This window comes from Poeciliopsis prolifica, unplaced genomic scaffold, assembly GCF_027474105.1.
Source record: "Poeciliopsis prolifica strain line A6 unplaced genomic scaffold, Auburn_PproV2 SCAFFOLD036, whole genome shotgun sequence".
Lineage (NCBI taxonomy): Eukaryota > Metazoa > Chordata > Actinopteri > Cyprinodontiformes > Poeciliidae > Poeciliopsis > Poeciliopsis prolifica.
This window is the reverse complement of record NW_026562411.1, coordinates 134,611-156,483: the sequence shown is the minus strand read 5'-3', so window position 1 is coordinate 156,483 and position 21,873 is coordinate 134,611. Positions and strand designations below refer to the sequence as shown.

The 21,873-nt window shown below is 48.4% G+C and overlaps 1 protein-coding gene across 1 annotated transcript in view; it reads right to left on the bottom strand.

Annotated features, from left to right (window-relative positions):
* The window catches only part of LOC129374587 (zinc finger protein GLI2-like), a 60,112-nt gene that overhangs the window by 20,479 nt on the left and 17,760 nt on the right, over positions 1–21,873 (bottom strand). The window contains 3 exon segments of the mRNA XM_055053091.1: positions 672–877; positions 5,528–5,630; positions 17,899–18,003. Coding sequence (XP_054909066.1) covers positions 672–877; positions 5,528–5,630; positions 17,899–17,989 — 400 coding nt within the window. The 5' untranslated portion in view covers positions 17,990–18,003.

Genomic DNA, 21,873 nt, shown 5'->3' with positions numbered 1-21,873 from the left:
GGTGATTTGTTGCTCCCTGGTATCTTGTGTCTTATCCAAACTGGTATTATCTTTTCAATCTCAAACAAACCCTGATGTGCTGTGACAATAACTTGATGACAGATGTGTTTCAGTAGCTGCAGCTGGAAATGGACTGTATGGCGGCTGATAATCAGGACTGGAACCTCCGTCTATACAGACTAAGTGAGACGCAGCCAAGCAGGAGGAGTTGCTCCTCAAACATCTGGATGTCTGCTCAGCTCTAATCAGCTCTAATCACTCACGTCTTCACTTCTAAACATCTCACCAACCGCAGGAAGCGTCCTCGTGACAGCAGTCTCCATGGAGATAACTAAAGGTAATTGTTCAACTACATAAACAAAACCTCGTTCAGCGGGAGAGAGAGGAGAGCCAATGTTTCAGTTTGACTGAATGAGGCGAGACGAGGGCTTCTGGTATTTATATTTAGGTTCTTGTGGAACGACTTCATGTTCTTGCCCTACGATAAACTGGACCTGATTCTCTCTGTGTCTCACAAGACTCAACTGTATGTTCCTGGTAGGTCAGTCACCAGGTCAGCGCCTGACCCCTGAGGTCATCAGAGACCCGTCAACTCAAAGATCGTGACCCAGAGCTAAACAATTCAGACTATCTCCCAGTTAATTGTGTACTGCAGTGATTTAAAGTTGTACCTTCAGCCGGGCTCAGTCCTCGTGCCGCTGAGATCATGGACAGGGTGGGACTGCCGTGGACTGAGCGGAGGTACTGGTCCATGTGAGGGCCGACGTACGGATGGGGCAGGCTGAACGGGGACTCGCCGGTCCCAGCCGCGGCGTGTGGCGAGAGTCGAATCAGAGAAATGTCTGTGATGACTGGACTTCCTGTCAGTCCTGGGGGGCTGTAAAGAGGAGGGAGGAGTTAAACACCTGAAGAATCACACATTCATGTGTTTAAGAACTAGACTCTGTGTCTTTTATTGAACTAAAATGTTTGAGTGTCAGTTTCCCTCCAGCCCTAACCCCCACAGATAATACACAATAATCCCTTTGTGTTCACCTTCCTGTATTAAAGCCTGCAGCTACAAACAAGCCAGGACTGATAGCTTTCAATTGAGAGACGACAAGAGGCGTAGAAAGAACATTGCATCGGTTTGGGTGGCCAGAGCTGCTGGGTCTCTCACCAGACTGCAGGACTAGACAGAACCCGGTGCAGCTCGGGTCCAGCCTGCTGCAGGATGGTCTGAATTTGTCCGCCTGTCAGATCAGGCTGAGCAGTAAAGTTGTCGTCTCTGGCAGGTAATTGGTGGATGTTTGAGAGAACAAAGACGAGTGAGTGTTGTAATTCCTGACAGCCTCCGGGCTGAGCTGGAGATGAAGATGCTTTTCACTGCTCTCAACTTGATCTTGTCCTCAGTCTGAGGTCCAAACACCTGAGTAACCATTAGAGGAGAGACATCTTGACAAAACAAGCAGTTCCTTCATACCGTGAACTCCTGACTCCTCTGTCCAAATTGTGCTGGCCTGTAGGCCTCGCCTACTAATATCGAAAGTTCAAGGTAAAAAGATTCTTTGTCTTTTCAAAGGCCTGCAGGTTGTTGAGGCTGCGGCGGTGATGCTGCTCATCTTCTGAACCCTTTGTTGCAGTCTTTGTGCGACGTCCAGCACATCTGAACGAGCTGCTATCAGGAAGTTGAGGGGCACCACAGAGAGGTCATGACCCCGGCCTCTCCTAGACTAACAGATTGGAGTCCAACCTACAGTTCACTATGAGCAACATTAATGTTCAGATAATGTGAAAATTTCCACGTTTCTTTTCTCGGTAGCGGTCTTGTTATCTGAGCAGTTGCCGCTGCGTCCTGGACCCAGTTGTTGGTTTTGTTCTGCTCTGGTGTCTTTGACCCCACGTCTGTCCCTGAGACTCAAACTCAACACAGGAAACATAGAAGTGACTCAGAACAAACATAGAAGCTAAAGCTTCTGCAGTGAATGTTGCTGTGCTGTGAGTCAGGCTGGCTGCAGGTGAACGATGGGGCAGAAACTCTCGCTCCATTTCCAGTAAGCGCCTGCAGACTGCTGGTCTTGTCCCAGTGCCAACGTTCTGCCGTCTTCCACTGGAAACAGCCATAAAGACCCCTCTGTTTGGGGCGGCAGGGAGACGTGAGAACAAACAGACGGTCCATACACAAAAACACGCTTCGCTCGCCATCCGTGGAGGTTGGCACTGCCGTCTCAGATTAGCGCTGTGGCGATCTGCTGGGATAACTGGCACTGGGACGGCTTCTCTGTTTCTTCTACAAGGTGTCTGAAAGTCATCGCTCACCATGACTCCCAGTGAGACACTGAAACAGGACAACCTTCACAAATCTGTCCAAACACGGATGGATCCCATCATAAGGTACCAGGTTACGTCTGTTGACTGAAATGGTCATTAAAAGCCTAAATATTCATCACAAATGTAACTAAATATTAATCATTTATTTCATCCTAACTGATCTAAAACTTTTGTTGTGATTCAATGTCAGAAAATAAATAAAGCAAGTAACTATCTGGTTTAAGCTCTGAGGGAACGAAAAGGAAATAAAGAAGCTATTATTGTTTTCTATATTCAGGATTAATAGTTTTAAGATCTAAAAATAAGTTCATTAAACCATGACAAGCAAGATGAGGTGGATTCATAAAGATGTAAACCAAGAGATGAGAAGAGTTGGAGTGAAATCATCAGTTGGAGGACGTGGAGAAAAGAGCAGCTGTATCAGCAGTGAACTGTCCCTCTTGCTGCTTTGGATGGATCATCATCTCTTCTGCAAACGGATCAATAAAGATCAGATTTCACTTGTTCTCGGTGCCTTTGGTGGAGTCTTGACAGTGAACCCTGCAGCAGAGCAGCCAGCAGCTCCTGAAGGCTCAGAGGGACGAGATGTTGGCGCCGAAGGCCGGCTGGTCCAGCCTCCGCCACACAAGATGGAGGCCGGAGTGTTTCCTGTCTCCTGACCCTCTGTCACTCACAAGCTGTTTGGGAGGCAGAGTCGCTCTCGGTCCACTAGCTGCTGTTTGGCTCTGCTGGGAGGTCAAGGTGCAGCTTGTTGAGCAACAGCAGAAGTAAGAGCAGAGTCTGCTGAAGCGGAGTCTGCTGAAGCGGAGTCTGGGCCCGGCTCCATCCAGAACCAGAACCAGAACCAGAACCAGCTGTGGATGGTTAGTTCTGGTTCCGACTTGTTGGAAGGTTCTACTATGATCCGTGACCAGATCTTTTGACCCAAACCACTGTCTCCCTGCAGCTTCTGCAATGCTGCATTCAAGTACATCTGGATTCTTTACAGTTTTATCGACTGTCAGCAGTTATTGAAAAACAACAACGCTGAACGTTTTTCAGCTACTTTTATTGATATGGAGATCGAATTAAACCTTCGGTCAGTGTGTAGCTGCTCTCTGCAGATGAGCTCAGGTGTTCCTGCCGTCCCTCCACCTCTGGATGTCCCTCCACCTCTGGACGTCCCTCCACCTCTGGACGTCCCTCCACCTCTGGATGTCCCTCCACCTCTGGACGTCCCTCCACCTTCGGACGTCCCTCCACCTCCACCTCTGGACGTCCCTCCACCTCCACCTCTGGACGTCCCTCCACCTCCACCTCTGGATGTCCCTCCACCTCTGGACGTCCCTCCACCTCGGGACGTTCCTCCACCTCTGGATGTCCCTCCACCTCCGGACGTCCCTCCACCTCTGGATGTCCCTCCACCTCGGGACGTCCCTCCACCTCTGGACGTCCCTCCACCTCTGGATGTCCCTCCACCTCGGGACGTCCCTCCACCTCTGAACGTCCCTCCACCTCTGGATGTCCCTCCACCTCGGGACGTCCCTCCACCTCTGGACGTTCCTCCACCTCTGGACGTCCCTCCACCTCTGGATGTCCCTCCACCTCTGGACGTCCTCAGGATCTTTCTCTACGCAGCAGTTCTGACCCCAGTCCCGCATGATGGACATGAATCTTCCACTGGGACGGCGGTTCCAGACTCGGAGCATCAGGACCATCTTGTTCCTGCTGGAGGGGGCAGCAGATAAGGTGGGATTACCCTCGGGGTAATTACCCTTTCTTCTGCCCCGCCGCTGTCACTAAGCATTTGGTTTTGTCTTGATTGTGTGAAAAGGGTGTTGAGGCCGTGCGATCAAGCATGAAACTCTCCGGCTGCTGATTGGCGACATGCCGCTCCCTGATTGACGGCTCCAAGATTCATTCCTGGCTCTCAGTCAGGGGAGCCGTGACGATGAGTAGGACCTTGGAGATGAAGAACATGTCCCCTCCCACTGTCCAACTGTTCGCTTCCCTCCTTCCTCCTCACCAAACCAAACCAACGAAGGAATACGTCGTCTGTAAACTGGATGTAGTCGACACATTCCCGGCCGAGGGGCTGCGAGGATTCACCGGGCCGCGGCTCCTGAACACGACCACATGTGTTTGTGTACAGAGCGGTGCAGACCACAGCTCCACCACACACAAACCTTCAGCATATTTGAACGTCTCAGAGCCTCTTTCTGCTGTCCGGCCGCTTCCCAAATCGCCCAGGACTCAGAGGATCCGTGTTCCTTACTGTGTTTTGTTGTCACTGAGTTTCCAGGCTGGATCCTGGGTTCCAGCGACCTGCTCGAACACGCCCACTCTCCTGTGCTTCTGGTTTTTGCAGAACATGCCTGACCACCAGCAGGAGGAAAAGCTCCAAGTCAAAGTGGACTGGAGCCTGCTGCAGAGGAAACGTTGCAGTGACGGCCAGAACTCGGTCAGATCACAGCGCCGCTCCCCGTTCCCAAACTCCTGAGCCGAGGCCAGACGAAGTCTCTGTCAGCCGTTAGAGAATTTGTCTCACGTTTTGAAGCTGAGATCCTGATGAATTAGCAGGAGTGCTTCGTCAGTCTAGGGTTAGGGTGACGAATCGCTGCAGTGTTTGCAATGTGTCTCCTGATCAGCAACTGAATTTGATGGAGCTTCTATTGATCTGGGCTCCTCGGTTCCCTCCAGTCTCCTAATCAGCCGAAGGCCTGAGAGCTCCACACAGTGAGACTCCCTGCCTGTGCTGCACACTGCCAGTCAGCTTCACATGAGGCTGAAATAAATCCCAATAAGGTCGGAAAAAACACAGAGAAACTAGAGGAGTAAAGAGAAACTGAACCTCATTTAAGGTACAGTTGGGTTTTTCCAGATTTCTTCCAGAATGTTCAGATTGACAGATGATGGTTCTGACCCAGTAAAACATTCAGAACCTTCTGGATCCAACCAGAAGGTTCTGATCCATCCAATCACAGCTCTTTCTTTTTCCTGTTTTCTGACCAATCAGAGTCCAGAAGACAGACACACCCACCCTCCAGCAGATTTGGTTCTGATTGGTTCTGTTTAACGGACCAGATCTCCTACACCTGTTCTGTGGGTCCACCAACAAAACGTCTTTACCGTGACCTTTAGGGGTCACGCAGGGAACATTTGAGTCTCTGATGAACAGGAAAAGGCAGGAGTCACCATAGCAACCAGAGAGGGAACCCAGCCGGGTCCGGTGACCTACCTGTGCATGGCGTGGAGCGGGTGTGGCTCGTAATGGTACCGGCCCTCATGGTGCCTGGTGTCGATGGGGACGGGGCTGTGGAACGGGAAGAGGTGGTGACCACCTGCAGAGATAAGAACACACAGCAGGGGGTGAGAGGAAACACTTGATCCAGTTTCTTATTCATGTGGGCCCAGCAGAAGCTTTTACTGGTCCCGTAACTCTGCACTTAATTCCAGCTTTTATTCTGTCGCTCCGAGAAACAGCGACCTATTAGTGACTCCCTCATCCAGACCAAAGCAGCTTCCAGCTGCCAAGATTGTATGGCTCAAACAAAGTCTGCAGAGATGCTGCGCTTCCTGCCATAAAGCGTCTGAAGGCCGCAGGCGAGGCCCGTCAGAACAACGCAGCAGATCCTCATTAATTATCCCTCATTCCAGCAGCGATGCGCCTCATCTTCTACACACAAAAACACAATCCAGAGCGGGTTCGCCCCCTGCTGGGGTTAAAGGTCAGAGAACGGCCTCACCTGTTCTCTGATTTTTCCTCTCTGCAGATGCAACATGAATTTCATTTCCTAGCCGTGACTCACTATGCAGTCTGAATGCAAACTCTGAACTCTGACCCAGACAGACGAGCGCGTCCGCTCAGAGGAACGCCACAAACCGACGACAAAACTTTACTTTGAAAGAAGGAGAAACGTTTTCTGACCCGTTGGAGACGAGCCTCAAAAGTCAAGAAGATGCAGCGGCGGTGGAGCAGAACCTGCTCCTGCAGGCTCCAGCGGCGCAGCAGACTGTTGTCTTTAGACCAGCCAGACATTTCTGCTGCTTTAAGCCTGATTGAGCCTTTTGTTGTGTGACCGAGGCAATCATGGTGACGCTGCAGCGTCTTGTTCTCTGTGAATGTTGGTGGGATTACAGCTGAGAGAGGAAGACGAGAGTTTCCCTCCAGGCACACAAACTGCCGCCGCTCTTCGTGTCGGATCTCCAGATCAGGATGAGATCTGCTTCTTTGCTCAAGTCTTGCTCTGGTTGAGGATCTATAAACTTCTTTGAATTTCTGTCCCCAGAGGTCGTAGGGAGGAAAACAGGAAGTTTTCATGAAGCATTGGGTTCTTCTGTAGACTCGGCACGTTTCAATACGTCTTATTTGTCACTTTTTAGGACCTTTTTAATTCCTCCATGAATGAAATTTAAAACTGAAAAAAATCCTGCTGCTTTTGCAATCATGCAAAAGTTGTGAAGTTTCTGTTTGTGGCTCCTAAAAAGCCCTGCAGCGTGACCCCAGAGGTCATCTGTCGATGCTCCAGCCTCGTCTGGTTGCCAACAGGAAAGAGTCGGTGACAAAAACAAACATGGCCGCCACATGGGCGGCACCGTTGCTCCTCTCCATTCATTTCCTGTGGAGCTAGCATGGCGAGGCAGCGACCGCGAGCCGCCCTCCAGCCAAGAGGCCGATAACTTTCATGGAGGGGAATGTGTAGAAAGGTTTAGCGCTGCGGTCACCGTGGCGTCCTGGACGTTGAGTTTCATCGATCCACGGGACACAATTGTTGTTTGAGTGTCCAGATGAGGCCCAACACATTTACTTTCACCAGTGGAGCGTTACGCCGGGGCTTTCCCAGCTGTCTGAGCGACTGACTCTGAGCGGGCTGCCTCCCAGTGATCCAGAGAGTTTGTTTCAGAGGCGGAACCAGAACCCGGACCGGTCTGCTGCCTGGCGGCTGTGAGGTGTGTTAATAAAGCGGAGCACCGGAGGGTCCGGAGGCTCTGGAGGATCTGGAGGCTCTGGAGGATCTGGAGGCTCTGGAGGGTCCGGAGGCTCTGGAGGCTCTGGAGGATCTGGAGGGTCCGGAGGCTCTGGAGGATCTGGAGGATCTGGAGGGTCCGGAGGCTCTGGAGGGTCCGGAGGCTCTGGAGGATCTGGAGGATCCGGAGGCTCTGGAGGATCCGGAGGCTCTGGAGGCTCTGGAGGATCTGGAGGGTCCGGAGGCTCTGGAGGGTCCGGAGGCTCTGGAGGATCTGGAGGCTCTGGAGGATCTGGAGGCTCTGGAGGGTCCGGAGGCTCTGGAGGATCTGGAGGCTCTGGAGGATCCGGAGGCTCTGGAGGGTCCGGAGGCTCTGGAGGATCTGGAGGATCCGGAGGCTCTGGAGGATCTGGAGGATCCGGAGGCTCTGGAGGATCTGGAGGATCCGGAGGCTCTGGAGGATCCGGAGGCTCTGGAGGATCCGGAGGCTCTGGAGGATCTGGAGGCTCTGGAGGATCTGGAGGCTCTGGAGGCTCTGGAGGATCTGGAGGATCTGGAGGCTCTGGAGGATCCGGAGGCTCTGGAGGCTCTGGAGGATCTGGAGGGTCCGGAGGCTCTGGAGGGTCCGGAGGCTCTGGAGGGTCCGGAGGCTCTGGAGGGTCCGGAGGCTCTGGAGGATCTGGAGGATCCGGAGGCTCTGGAGGATCTGGAGGCTCTGGAGGGTCCGGAGGCTCTGGAGGATCTGGAGGCTCTGGAGGATCTGGAGGCTCCGGAGGCTCTGGAGGATCTGGAGGATCCGGAGGCTCTGGAGGATCTGGAGGATCCGGAGGCTCTGGAGGATCCGGAGGCTCTGGAGGATCCGGAGGCTCTGGAGGGTCCGGAGGCTCTGGAGGATCTGGAGGCTCTGGAGGCTCTGGAGGATCTGGAGGATCTGGAGGCTCTGGAGGATCCGGAGGCTCTGGAGGCTCTGGAGGATCTGGAGGATCCGGAGGCTCTGGAGGCTCTGGAGGATCTGGAGGCTCGGCTCCTCCCGGTGGATGCGGGGTGAGGAGGGCTCAGCAGGACCTTCCATCACCCAGACAGCTGCATTGTTCTGCAGGCTGCAGAGACGCCTCAGGGTTTGATTTACGGCCCGTCCCTCTGACTGCAGACCCGTCAACGTCTGACGTCTCGGGCGGCTTCCTGAGGAACCGCCGCCGCTCATCGTTTCCTCCTCAGCGTCTCTCCGACCCAACCAGCAATTTTCCTGCAAATGGACTTTTGTTGTTCTGATTTCAGAAAAAATATTTCTAAATAAATTATTTATGATCAAAAAACATCAAACTGGAATAAAAGTGACAATGATGCAATAAAGTCTAATTATTTCCTTAAATTATAATGGAATAAATTTAAGTGAAAGTAGAAAATTAGACTGAGTGGATTAAAGTGGATCCTGGATGCTTCCCATTCAACGAGACATGAAATATGAAATATCTTTATAACCAGAGGTAAACTCAACAAGATTAACTGGAATAATTAACATTTAATTCATCTGATTTCAGTGAGTAAAACTGAACTAAATGACTTGAACTGAACCATTTCAGCTCTGGATCCTAATAACTGCAATGAATCTGAGCAGAAACGGAAACATCCGTCCGTCCTGCAGGACGTCCTGGAGGACGAGACGCTGAGAGGACGAGACGCTGAGAGGAATCGTCGTCTGTGGAGCTTTGAGGGACCAGAGGCGAAACAAAGAGGCCAACAGGCGGGGGAGGGGCGCTCACACAGGAAATTCCAGCAGGAAGAGTTGGCTCAGTTCCTAACGACACAGCGCCAACATCTACACACACACACACACACACACACACACACACACACACACACTATACACACACACACACACACACACACACACACACACACACACCTATACACACACACACACACACCTATACACACACACACACACACCTATACACACACACACACCTATACACACACACACACACACACACCTATACACACACACACACACACACACACACACACACCTATACACACACACACACACACCCCTATACACACACACACACACACACACACACACACACACACACACACACCTATACACACACACACACAGACACACACACACACACACACACACACACCTATACACACACACACAGACACACACACACACACACACACACACCTATACACACACCACCCCTATACACACACACACACACACACCCCTATACACACACACACACACACACACCTATACACACACACACACACCTATACACAGACACACACACCTATACACACACACACACCTATACACACACACACACACACACACACACACACACACACACACACACACACACACACACACACCCCTATACACACACACACACACACACACACACACACACACACACACCACACACACACACACACCCTATACACACACACACACACACACACCCCTATACACACACACACACACACACACACACCTATACACACACACACACACACACACACACAGCTCAGAGAAGAAGCGACAAACTCAGAGTTGGCGGTGCCGGTTCTCCAGAACCTGATGAAACCCAGAGGGTTTCTGGTTCTGGACGGATCCACACGGAACCTCCAGGGAGAGTAAACAGTACCGGGTTCGGGCCAGAACATCAGATCTCTGGGACAGAAACCGGATTTGGACCCTGGACTGGTCTGTCCAACAGAACCAGAATACTAGAGTACATGGTTCTGAGCTTTGAGCCCCGTCTTGTGGTTCTGGTTCTGATACTTTATGGATTTTAATGCTGTTGCCTGTTTTCTGATTCAGAGGAAGATTTTTCTGTGCTGAGGTTTGATGATTAAAATCTCAGGCCTGTGTTTACATGTGGTAACCATGGCGCCCTGATAGCTTCCTGCTCCGGTTCCTGTCCCGGCCTGTTTGCGGTTCCGACCGGCCGGTTCCTCCCTGTGAGCCTCATCCATCACGGAGCTGCTGCTCCTCTGATCGTCTCACCTGAGCAGAGGCTAATTGGCGCCGAGGGAAGCGGCAGCAGCTCTCAACAAAACTACAAACGAAGCTTCGATCAAACTTTGCTTTTGCTGCCGACGGCGGAAACGTCTCTGCTGACGAGACGTGAAATGAGCCACGTGGATCGTCTGCTCGTGGCGGGAACCTTCAGACCTCTGATGAAGAAGAGCGATGAGCCGCCAGGCCGACCGGCCCCTGATTTATCGCCCGGCGTCTCCCCACAGGGCCGGAGCCATCAGTTGATCAACACACGACTCGGTTCAGGCAGGAAACAAGATCCGGAGCCCGGAGCGGATCCGCCGGACCCAAAGGAGGACCGGCGTCAGAAGATGGATGGATGCTGAGTTTATATAGTGCGTTGTTGCTGCAGCTGCTCCAGTTGGTTCTTAGTGGTTAAACTGGGAACCAGTTCAACCACTAAGACGATGTTCTATTGCCAGATTAAATGCATTTCTTTGTTATTGTCTTTTTAACCTTTGAATTATTTATTTGACATTTGAATCATGATGCTGTTGACCAACCTGCTCCCACTGCAGCGCCCCCCGCAGGGCGACCGCGAGGCTGCAGTCGGACCATTTAATCCGGCCCAGTGAGCGGCTTGGCAGAGCAAGAGTTCTGCTTGGTTCTGATTGGTTCTGCTGCTGCTGGCACTGCGATCCTTGGCCTCTGACCTTTCCTCCTGGGTGGAACTGCTTCCTGTCTCATAGATCTTTTCAGGGTCAGGGGTCAGAGTCAGGGTTAACAGCCCTTCAGAAGCCAAAGGAAAACAAATAACTGCCGTCAGTTCCCGGATCGGTCCACCGGCCCGGTCCACCGGCCCGGTCCACCGTCACACCGGGTCCGGACCTGCAGAAGATTTCTAAACAATGGAAACTTCATAAAAGCTGCCGATTTCAAAAAAAGAGATGAAATAATAAAAACAACCAACCAGACCGGACCAGAAAGCAATAAAAGATGCTTTGAGTTACAGGATGAGCAGAACCGAACCCGTCTGCGTTAAGCAGTCCAGAACCGCCCCGGTCCATAATTACAGGTTTTCCCCCAGAAACGAAACATTAAAACCTGCAGAGGAAAATTACAGTTTCCTGAGAGGAAACATCAACAAGAGCAGGAATCCAGCTGATCCGTGGGAAAAATCACCTGAACCCACGGAAGGTTCTGGTTCCGACCCACTTTGATCCCGAAATCAGAATAAAATATGAAACTGAATAAAATCAGCAGAAATTCATGGAATCCTAAAGTTTTTATATCTGAACCTTTTGGTCAAATTATGAATTGATGACATTGAAGGAACGTCTCAACGTTGATGACTTCATTAATATTTGCTTTTTACCACATTTATAAAAATTTCTCCTGTAAGAGAGTTCTGTGTTCCGGTTTGACCCGGTTCCATCAGGTTCTGATCGGCTGCATTTGGTCTCACTGAGTTTAACAAACAAAGCAACTGGAAAAGGTTTTGATTTTAATAATAATCCCATAACAACTGCTGGTGTCATGAAACCAGTACCGGTACCGGCCCGATGCTCTGACCCGGTAACGGTTCCTTGTGGGCGGGGCCAGATCCCACTCCATGGTATCATGTTTTAAACGTCTGCAGCAGCGTTAATAATTGAACCGGAGAAGAACCGATACTAACTACGCGCTTTCAGTACTTGGAATAGGCCAAATATGCTGAACATCCCTGATAATCATAATCATAATAATAATAATTGCACCAAAATATTAGAGCTTAATTAGGAAACTGTTTCCCTCCATGCTTGATGTTTGGGTCGGATCGGGTCGGTTCTGCAGCAGACCTGTCTGTACCTGCAGCTGACGGGTCGGGGACGACCCGCTTCGCTTTGAAGGCCGAGCCAAGAATTCACAGAGCAGCAAACAACACACACACACACACACACACACACACACACACACACACACACACACACACACACACACACGCACCTACGCACACGTAACTCATCCACGATTCCTTAGCGATGTTAAGGTCGCGCCGCAGGACCTGACCTGGAAATGATTCAGGATGCTAACGTTGAGTTTGACCCTGAAATGCGTCAGTTGGACTCGGGACGTTTCTATCTACGTTGTTGATCTTGTGTTTCCTGCTGACAAGTAAAAATGAGCAGAAGCTAATGCTAATGCCAAGATGTCCGTCTTCTTCTCCTTCCAGCCGACGGCTGTGAGACTCGCTAACAGCAAAGCCCTCAGTTTCTGAATGTGCTGCATTTTATTCCTGTAAAGTTCGAACACGATGAGCAAAGTATGAAGTTCTTTCAACTTGAGAAAATTGGGAATATTTTATGTCAATAATTGCATTAAAAGACTCACAGTGACTCATGGGAAATGTGAGCTAACGTGAGGGATTAGATGCTAATGTAAGGGGTTAGCATGCTAATGTGAGGGGTTAGATGCTAACGTGAGGGTTAGCATGCTAACGTGAGGGGTTCGATGCTAACGTGAGGGGTTAGCATGCTAATGTGAGGGGTTAAATGCTAACGTGAGGGGTTAGCATGCTAACGTGAAGGGTTAGCATGCTAACGTGAGGGGTTCGATGCTAACGTGAGGGGTCAGATGCTAACATGAGGGGTTAGCATGCTAACGTTTATACAACAATGCAGTAATAAATAAATAAATGCAGGAAGTTATAGGAACCAGGATCGGGCCGGTTGGGTTTGGACCTGCAGCTGGGCCGTCTCTGGAACCTTCCACAACTCTTCATCGTCCAGAACTTTTTAGGACCTTTGACCCACAGAACCGCTTCGTGGACCAGTTGTGATGTAAGATGGTTCATTTCTGCTTCATGCTTATGAAGGCAGAAGGTTTTCCAGGACCTTTGACCCCTGCAGCGTCTCCCAGGGAGTTCAGGAGGCAGCAGGGACTTCCTGACTGCAGGACAGTAACGGCCAATAGTATTTCCTGGAAGCCGGTTGCTTCTCGTCTGTCAGGCTTTACTGAGCCGCTGGAACGACAAGCTGCTGAGAAACCAGGAAGAGCTGCAAATATCAAGAGTTCAGGATCAGATATTCATCACTTTCCTTTCATAAAGTCACACATTTTAGAGGAATTATCATAATGCAGCAAAAAGTTTTTCTAAACCAGATTCCATTCAGTTTTTCTAATATAAATGATTCACATTGAATCGTGTCTTCAGTATTTCCTCTGGATCTAAACAACTTTACATAAATTCATTGCTTCATTTTCACGTCTGAAGCTGCAGGATGGAAAAGTTTTTTTGACAATTCCTGCAAAACTGTTGGGGGGGCCTGAGGGTCATGGGGGTGAAAGGTCAGGGTGGAGGTTAGGGGGTTCCACCGGGAAAACCAGAATCATTGAGTCCATGATTAATCTGCTGACCTTTCCCAGTCCAACCAGTAAGACTGGATCCACAGAGAAGCTGGTGGAGGTGGGCGGAGCTAAATCAGGACAATCCAGCAGCAGACTGGAGATTGGGGTCAAAGTTCACCTTTCAGCAGGACACCACCTTGAACCTGCAGCCAGAGGTATTATGGGATGGTTTAGGTCAGAGCAGATCCATGATGTAGTTAAAGTCCAGACCTGAATCCAACTGTGGAAATTTCATCATCAATGTCATCACAAATCACCAAATGTTATGATCATGTGACCCCACGGCAGGTCATGTGACCCCGATGGCTCCACATGTGAACACCTGGAGGATCCAGAGGACTCGCTGGGAGTCGGGTTGCAGCGTCCCGGCCTGCAGGCGCACGCTGGGACGCAGGGAGAGAGAAGGACAGATGGGGACAAGCGGTCCCAGTGTCCCTTGTCCATCGGCGCTTCCATGTTTTCACTGAACTGGTCCTGCAGGACCACGCACGTCCCCCGAGACATGAGCAACCTGAGCTGCTTTCACAACAGACAAGCTCCTTAATCCCAGATTAGCGTCTGCTCAGGATGTTGTTGCATTAAGGGATCACTGCGCAGCCTCCAATCAAACCTCTTTGTTTGTTTTGCTCACAGATGTAATTTACGGCTGTTAGCTTGAAGCTAGCCCGTTGACGCTAGCACCAAGCGACACCGTCTCACTCAGCAGACTCTCCACCGCTTCACCTTCGCTTCAGTGACTCGTGATAATCATAATCACTGAGTTTGTGGCGCTACTTCAGAAATATTAGCAAGAAATGTTCCAGAATTTTGAAATTCCATCCAAAATCTACATATAAAGATAAAAAATGAGGGAGAAAACAAGCAGATCTTTACGGTTTAAAGAGCTTCCATTGCTCTTTTGTCACTCGCTGCATCAACGTTGGACTTTAACTTGACATGAAGCAAGTCTGAGAATGTCTGTCTGTCTGTCTTCTTCTTCCTGCAGGTGCATTTAGCATCACTTCAACTCAATGTTTTTGTTGGAACTTTGCAACAAAAACACCTTCCAGCAGAAACGATGCAGGGAGAGGTTCCAGATCTCAGAAAAACTGGAAGGATTTCAGAAAGAGCATCAGCCTGGAAATGAAACAGTCAGATGGTTTCCATGCCTGAAAGCCCCGCCCACATGCTGATGTACGGCTTCATCACAGCGTCATCACAGCATCATCACAGCATCATCACAGCGCCATCACAGCGCCATCACAGCGCCATCACAGCACCATCACAGCGCCATCACAGCGCCATCACAGCATCATCACAGCGCCATCACAGCGCCATCACAGCGTCATCACAGCGTCATCACAGCATCATCACAGCGCCATCACAGCGCCATCACAGCGCCATCACAGCGCCATCACAGCATCATCACAGCGCCATCACAGCGCCATCACAGCGCCATCACAGCGTCATCACAGCGCCATCACAGCATCATCACAGCGTCATCACAGCGTCATCACAGCGTCATCACAGCATCATCACAGCGCCATCACAGCGTCATCACAGCGCCATCACAGCGCCATCACAGCATCATCACAGCGCCATCACAGCGCCATCACAGCGCCATCACAGCGTCATCACAGCGCCATCACAGCATCATCACAGCGTCATCACAGCGCCATCACAGCGTCATCACAGCGTCATCACAGCGTCATCACAACGTCATCACAGCGTCATCACAGCGTCATCACAGCGTCATCACAGCATCATCACAGCGTCATCACAGCGCCATCACAGCGCCATCACAGCGCCATCACAGCGTCATCACAGCGTCATCACAGCGTCATCACAGCGTCATCACAGCATCATCACAGCGCCATCACAGCATCATCACAGCGCCATCACAGGGGATCTGGCTGATTTAAGTCCTTCACTTTTCATGCAGTTTTGCTGAAAGCTGTTTCGGCGGCGACATCTTTGTGCTGTGACGCTAATTAGAGTGCGCGTATCCATGGAAACAAACAATAATTTGTGATGTTGAGCGTTTGGTTCAATACATGCGTGACACAAACGTCACTACGATGCTCCCTCTCTGGTGTATGGAATGCCAGGAAGGCCAAAGAGTGCCAGGGTTGGTACTGGTCATGGAAAACCTGGAAAGTCATGGCATTTCATTTCTAGTCATGGAACATGATGGAATTGGCAAATTGTTTCTGTGGTTCTTGTCTCAGTCTTGACTGTTAAGGACTCCAGGTTTTAACTAGACCACAACACTTTATCGTTAACATCCTTGTTTTCACTGATAATGACGTGTTTCCGCCGGCGGCCCTTCAACCTCTAAAGAACATAGAGGATGAATAAGGAATATTGTCTGGTTTTTCTTCCTTAGGCAAAGATGTAGACATATTAAAGATGTTCCAGTATTTCTTTGATAACCATTAAATGTGCAGTGATTACACTAATTTACAGTTCTGCTGACAGATCCAAAAGAAAGCAGCGATGCACTGATTGCAGTTTTCGGGCCGATCAGCAATCTTTAAAAACTTGTTGATTTGTTTTGTTTGTGCAAAATATAGTGAAAAAGTCACTAAGTTGGGGTGACTGTAGCAAACCGGCGACCAGAGAGTTGAGATCTGCTCTGTGTTGGCCGAGCAACAGGAGACAGTAGCTGATTCCTGCAGAGGGCCCACACTGGCTCAGGCCCAGGGGCCCTCGCCTTCCTGAGTCCGGCCCTGTGTGGCTCAGACAAGACTGTGACCAAAGTCTGCAACAAAGTGATGCAACGTTCAGGAACGATCCGAGTCCTCTGAACGATTCTGTACTGTGAACGATAGTGAAGAGTTTTTGTAATGTTCTGCACTGCAGTGGATATTATCATCTTAAAAATATATATTTATTTATCATTCAATAAGCCTCCGGTTGAAGACTAGCGGTGTTGCTGTCTGTCTGTTCCAAAGTCTCATAGAAGGAGTCACTTCTGTAGTTCTGCATATGTACACTCTTGTGTTTGCATTAGCAGTTTGGACTGGGCCGATCCGGGTCAGAATGTAAAACTCATTGGGGGAGGGTTATGATGCAGAGCAGACAGGTGGTTCTGATGGTTCTGGTGGTTCTGATGATTCTGATGGTTCTGGTGGTTCTGGTGGTTCTGATGGTTCTGGTGGTTCTGGTGGTTCTGATGGTTCTGGTGGTTCTGGTGGTTCTGATTGCTCTCTCTGCTCCTCGTTAGTAAGTCGTGACTCTGAGGCCCAATCGGGCCCACTCTGGGTTCTGGTGGCTGTAATGCTAACATGAGGCGCCGTCATTCACAGAGAGGTTTTGCGCCTCATGGGCTGCAGCTGCTTTTCTCTTCAGCAAGGTTATAAAAATTCAGCCTACATGGCACAACGTGGTCATAACAGCATCAACAATTAATGCGTCTCAATATTTTCTCCTCTGTTGAAGAAGTTGCGGTTCCTTTTGAGGAGGTGCCAGCTGCTGGACCGGCCCAGTTTCTCCTCAAACATCCCTGAACAATTAATGAATGCAGGCCGCCGAGTCCATCATTAGCCAAAGAAAGCCACACTGTGACACGACAACTTGTTAGCATTTCAAAGAGCAGCCGCCTGCTTCGCTGCGGCTCCTGGCCGGCTCCTCGCCAGCCGGCCGCTGCCAGGCAGGGCAGCTTTACTAATTCATGACATTTACGCCCCGGAGGTGAGACGACCGTCCTTCGCCCTCATTACAGCTTTTCTCATCACAACTTTTCTCATCACACATTCTCTGACGAGTCGGCTCTGACTTCGGGTCGGAACCGATTCATCAGCCGGGCAGCGTCTCGTCATACCACACTTCCTGTTCCTGCAGCACACGTCAACCAGCAACAACCAGAGAGCAACTTTAGAGAGCAACTTTAGAGAGCAACTTTAGAGAGCAACCTAAGAGAGCAACTTTAGAAAGCAACCTGAGAGAGATCAACCTGAGAGAGAGCAACTTTAGAAAGCAACTTTAGAGAGCAACCTAAGAGAGCAACTTTAGAGAGCAACTTTAGAGAGCAACCTGAGAGAGAGAGCAACCTGAGAGAGATCAACCTGAGAGAGCAACTTTAGAGAGCAACCTGAGAGAGAGCAATCTGAGAGAGAGCAACCTGAGAGAGATCAACCTGAGAGAGCAACTTTAGAGAGCAACCTGAGAGAGAGAGAACAACCTGAGAGAGCAACTTTAGAAAGCAACCTGAGAGAGAGATCAACCTGAGAGAGAGCAATCTGAGAGAGAGCAACCTGAGAGAGCAACTTGAGTGTCTACCTCTGCTCATGCCGCTGGAGAAAGGTTTCTTGGGAATCTCGGAGAAGCTGCTCCCATCTGAACCAGAACCTTTGACCTCCTTTTTGTCCATTCTGCTGAATCCACCTGGAGAGAAACAGAACACAGGTAGAGATGATGGCCAGGTGATGAGGTGGACTAGAAATGAAGCTCTTCTCTCTGGATCAACTTTCAAACATTTCAAAGTGATGATTCCAGGATGATTATAGTACTTGATACATATAAGCCGCAGAGTCACAGGGTCACAGGGTCACAGGGTCACGGGGTCATGGGATCGCAGGTTGGTCAACATGTCAACACATTCTTGTGTCAGACTTTTTTAAAAATACTTATTATAACTCAAATTATAACACACTATTTTAACAATATATGTTGATTTTTTGTGATATTTCTATTTTCTTTTCAAATGATGTTATTATGGCTTCGCTGCAGTTTTTAAAGTGCTACATCAATAAATTTGACGTTGATAAAACTTGGTGGGAGCAACAGAATCATCGTCTGCAGACCAAACACAACAGCAGGTTGAAAGGAGATTTGCTCCCTACTCCTGGGTCAGGGTCAAAGGTCAGCGCTGTTTGATGAAGGCCGACTGTCTGTTGGAGCTGCAACAAGTCGACTGAGTGCTCTGCCACATTTGATCCATTTTTGACCAAAACTTCAGTTTTATTCAGAGAAGTGGAAGGAAACGACTGAAATCTTTCAAGCATTTCTAGTAGTAACAATCTGAAAAGTGTGGCATGCAATTCTATTCATGGTGTCTGCGTCAGAACACAGTAGAGCCTCCTCTGCAGCTCTGCTGGGTTCATTCTCTTTTAGATCAGACTGGACGGAAAACAGCAGTTTTCTTCCCACAGAGCCACAGATGGATTCAGATCTGGACTTTGACTAGGCCATTCTAACCCATGAGTCTGCTCTAAACCGGGTCCTCCTCCAGGACAGTCCTGGTTTTGATCTCTGCAGCTCCTCCAGAGTCGCTATATTTCATGAGTGCAGAAAGATTTCCTAATTGGACTCTCTTGGAAGATTTGAAGTCAAAGGCCATAAACAAGCTCTGACAGAAACTCCCAAAGGAATTATTTAATTGACCTTAAAGAGCTTCTATCTGTAATATTCACTGAATATGACTGTTTAATAATTGTGGGAGATTTCAGCATCCATGTTTATTGACCTAAAGACAGACTAAAACTTCACTCTGGAGCTGATGATCAGTCAGGATGTGATTGATGTTTAATCAATTCAGGTTCATCCATCAGCCAAAAGTTTCATCACTTCTTCACCTGGACTTTAAACACTCACCGGCCACTTTATTAGGTACACCTGTCCAAGTGCTCATTAAGGCAAATGTGAGTTGCTGCCAGTAATGTAGGCATGTCGACAAGGCCAAGACGATCTGCTGCATCTTAAACTGAGCATCAGAACGGGGAAGAAAGGTGGTTAAAGTGACTTTGAATGCGGCATGGTTGTTGGTGCCAGATGATCTGATGTACTGGGATTTTCACTGATGAGTCTTGATTCTGCTGTGACATTCGGACGGCCGGGTCAGAACATGAAAGCGTGGATCCATCCTGTCTGGTACCGACGGTTCAGGCTGGTGGTGCTGGTGTGGAGGATATTTTCCTGGCACACTTTGGGCCCATTAGGACCAGTTGAGCATCGAGTCAACATCACTTGAGTATTGTTGTTGATCATGAACATCCCTTTATGATCACAGACTACCATCTTCTCACTGCTACTTCCAGCAGGATAACACCAAGTCATAAAGTGCGAATCATCTCATCTGGTTTCTTCATTATGAGTTCACTGGACACAAATGGCCTCCACAGTCATCAGACCTCAATCCAATAGAAAACCTTTGGGATGAAGTGGACCGGGAGATTGGCATCATTGATGTGCAGCCAACAAATCTGCAGTAACTGCCTGATACTGTCATGTCAATCTGGAGCAGACTCTCTGAGGAATGTTTCCAGAACCTTGCTGCATCAATGTCACCAAGGATTAAGGCAGTTCTGAAGGCACAAGGGGTCTAACTGGTACTAGCCACATGTTCCTAATAAAGTGACCATCTCGACCAGCGGTGCCCAAAGTGGGTCCAGAAGGCCCGGCATCCTGCATGCTTTATTCTATAACAACCTTTCAGCAGGTCCAGGTTCTCCTTCGGCCTCCAACGATCCATCATTGGATCCAGGTGTGTTAAACTAGGATGGGCCCTCAGGGGCCCACTGGGCTCCACTAATCTAGATAATAATTTCTATTCTAAGATCATTGATTCCATTGAACCAATGATAACTGAGAAAGACAAACTGACACTAAACACAGGAAACTTTCTTTACAGGAAGAAACAGAAACACAAAAATGATGGAACTTTATTTGCAGCAGTGACAGAATCACAAACCGTCCAGCCTGAAACACGACCAGCAATGGATTTACCGAGAAATTTATAGAGAAAAATCTAAAAATCAGAAGATTAATCTGCACATCCACACTAAATCCAGTAGCAAAGCTACAGCCAAACAAAATATTGTCCAATTTCAACTACTTAATTATAAAAGTCTAGAAGAAATTATGAATCAATTAATCTCCTCTTCCTGACCCACAGCTTTCTTTCAGAAACTCCAGCCTTCAGTAATCTGATCTCAACAGGCCCCAACCCCCAACCCCAACCCCAACCCCAACCCCAACCCCAACCCCAACCCCCAACCCCCAACCCCAACCCCCAACCCCAACCCCAACCCCCAACCCAACCCCCAACCCCCAACCCCCAACCCCAACCCCAACCCCCAACCCCAACCCCAACCCCAAGCCCCAACCCATTCCAATTATAACACAATATGCAACAACAACTAAACAGATAAATTACATTCTGAAAATTAATTACAGACAACTCATTGAAAAACGAGAATTATTAAAAAACTTTAATGTTATTTCTGCATATAGAAGAAGTAGGAATTTAAAAGACATTTTAGTAAGAGCAAAGCTTCAAGAAATTCATGAAAAAAAGAGAAAAATTATTACAAAACATATTTAAAAATACAAATTTTGTAAAAAATCAAACAAATGGGGAAATATTTAGAGTAAATCAAAGTTTTGATCCCCAATCAAGAAATTGCATATACATTATTATTTGCTCAAAATGTGGAAAACAATATGTTGGGGAAACAAAAAATACTTTGGCAACACAGATTTGGCAACATAAATATAACATTATGAGAAAAAAAGAGACAGAGACGGAATTGGTTCAACATTTTATTAATCATAGTTGGAACTCTTTAACAATTTCAGGACTTCAGAGTAATATATTATGGACAGACATGGAAAGAAAAAAATGGGAAAGGAGATGGATTTATAAATTAAACACAAAGAGTCCGTATGGATTAAACAAAAAATAAAAAAATGTAAATAATTGGAGGTTAACACCAAAATTTTCTAAAATTTCTTATTTTTTAACCCTACCTTTCTCTTTTCCTAATCTTAACCTTTGACCTTTTCCTAATCCTAACCCTTTAACCTTTATATTTTCCTAAACCTAACCTCTTTTTTCCACTTTACCTTAACTTTAACCTTTGACCTTCTCCTGATCCTAACCCCTTAACCTTTCCCTAAACCTAACCACACCTCTCTCTTCTCTCTTTTTTCTTTTTTCCACCTTTATCTTAACTTTAACCTTTTACCTTTCCCCAAACCTAACCTCTTTTTTCCATCTTTACTTGAACTTTAACCTTTGTCTTTTCCCTCATCCTAACCCCTTGACCTTTCCCTAAACCTAACCCCTTGACCCTTTGACCTTTAACCCCTAAACTCTTTTCTAACCCCAACCTCTTTTTCCATCCTTTTTCTCTAACTTCTTTTTCTCATTTTCTTATTTCTTTGTTTACTTTTTTCATTATTTCTTTATTTTTTTTAAATATAGGAAATCATTTAAATTCATCTTTTTGGTTGAGTTAAAATCTTAATTGGTAT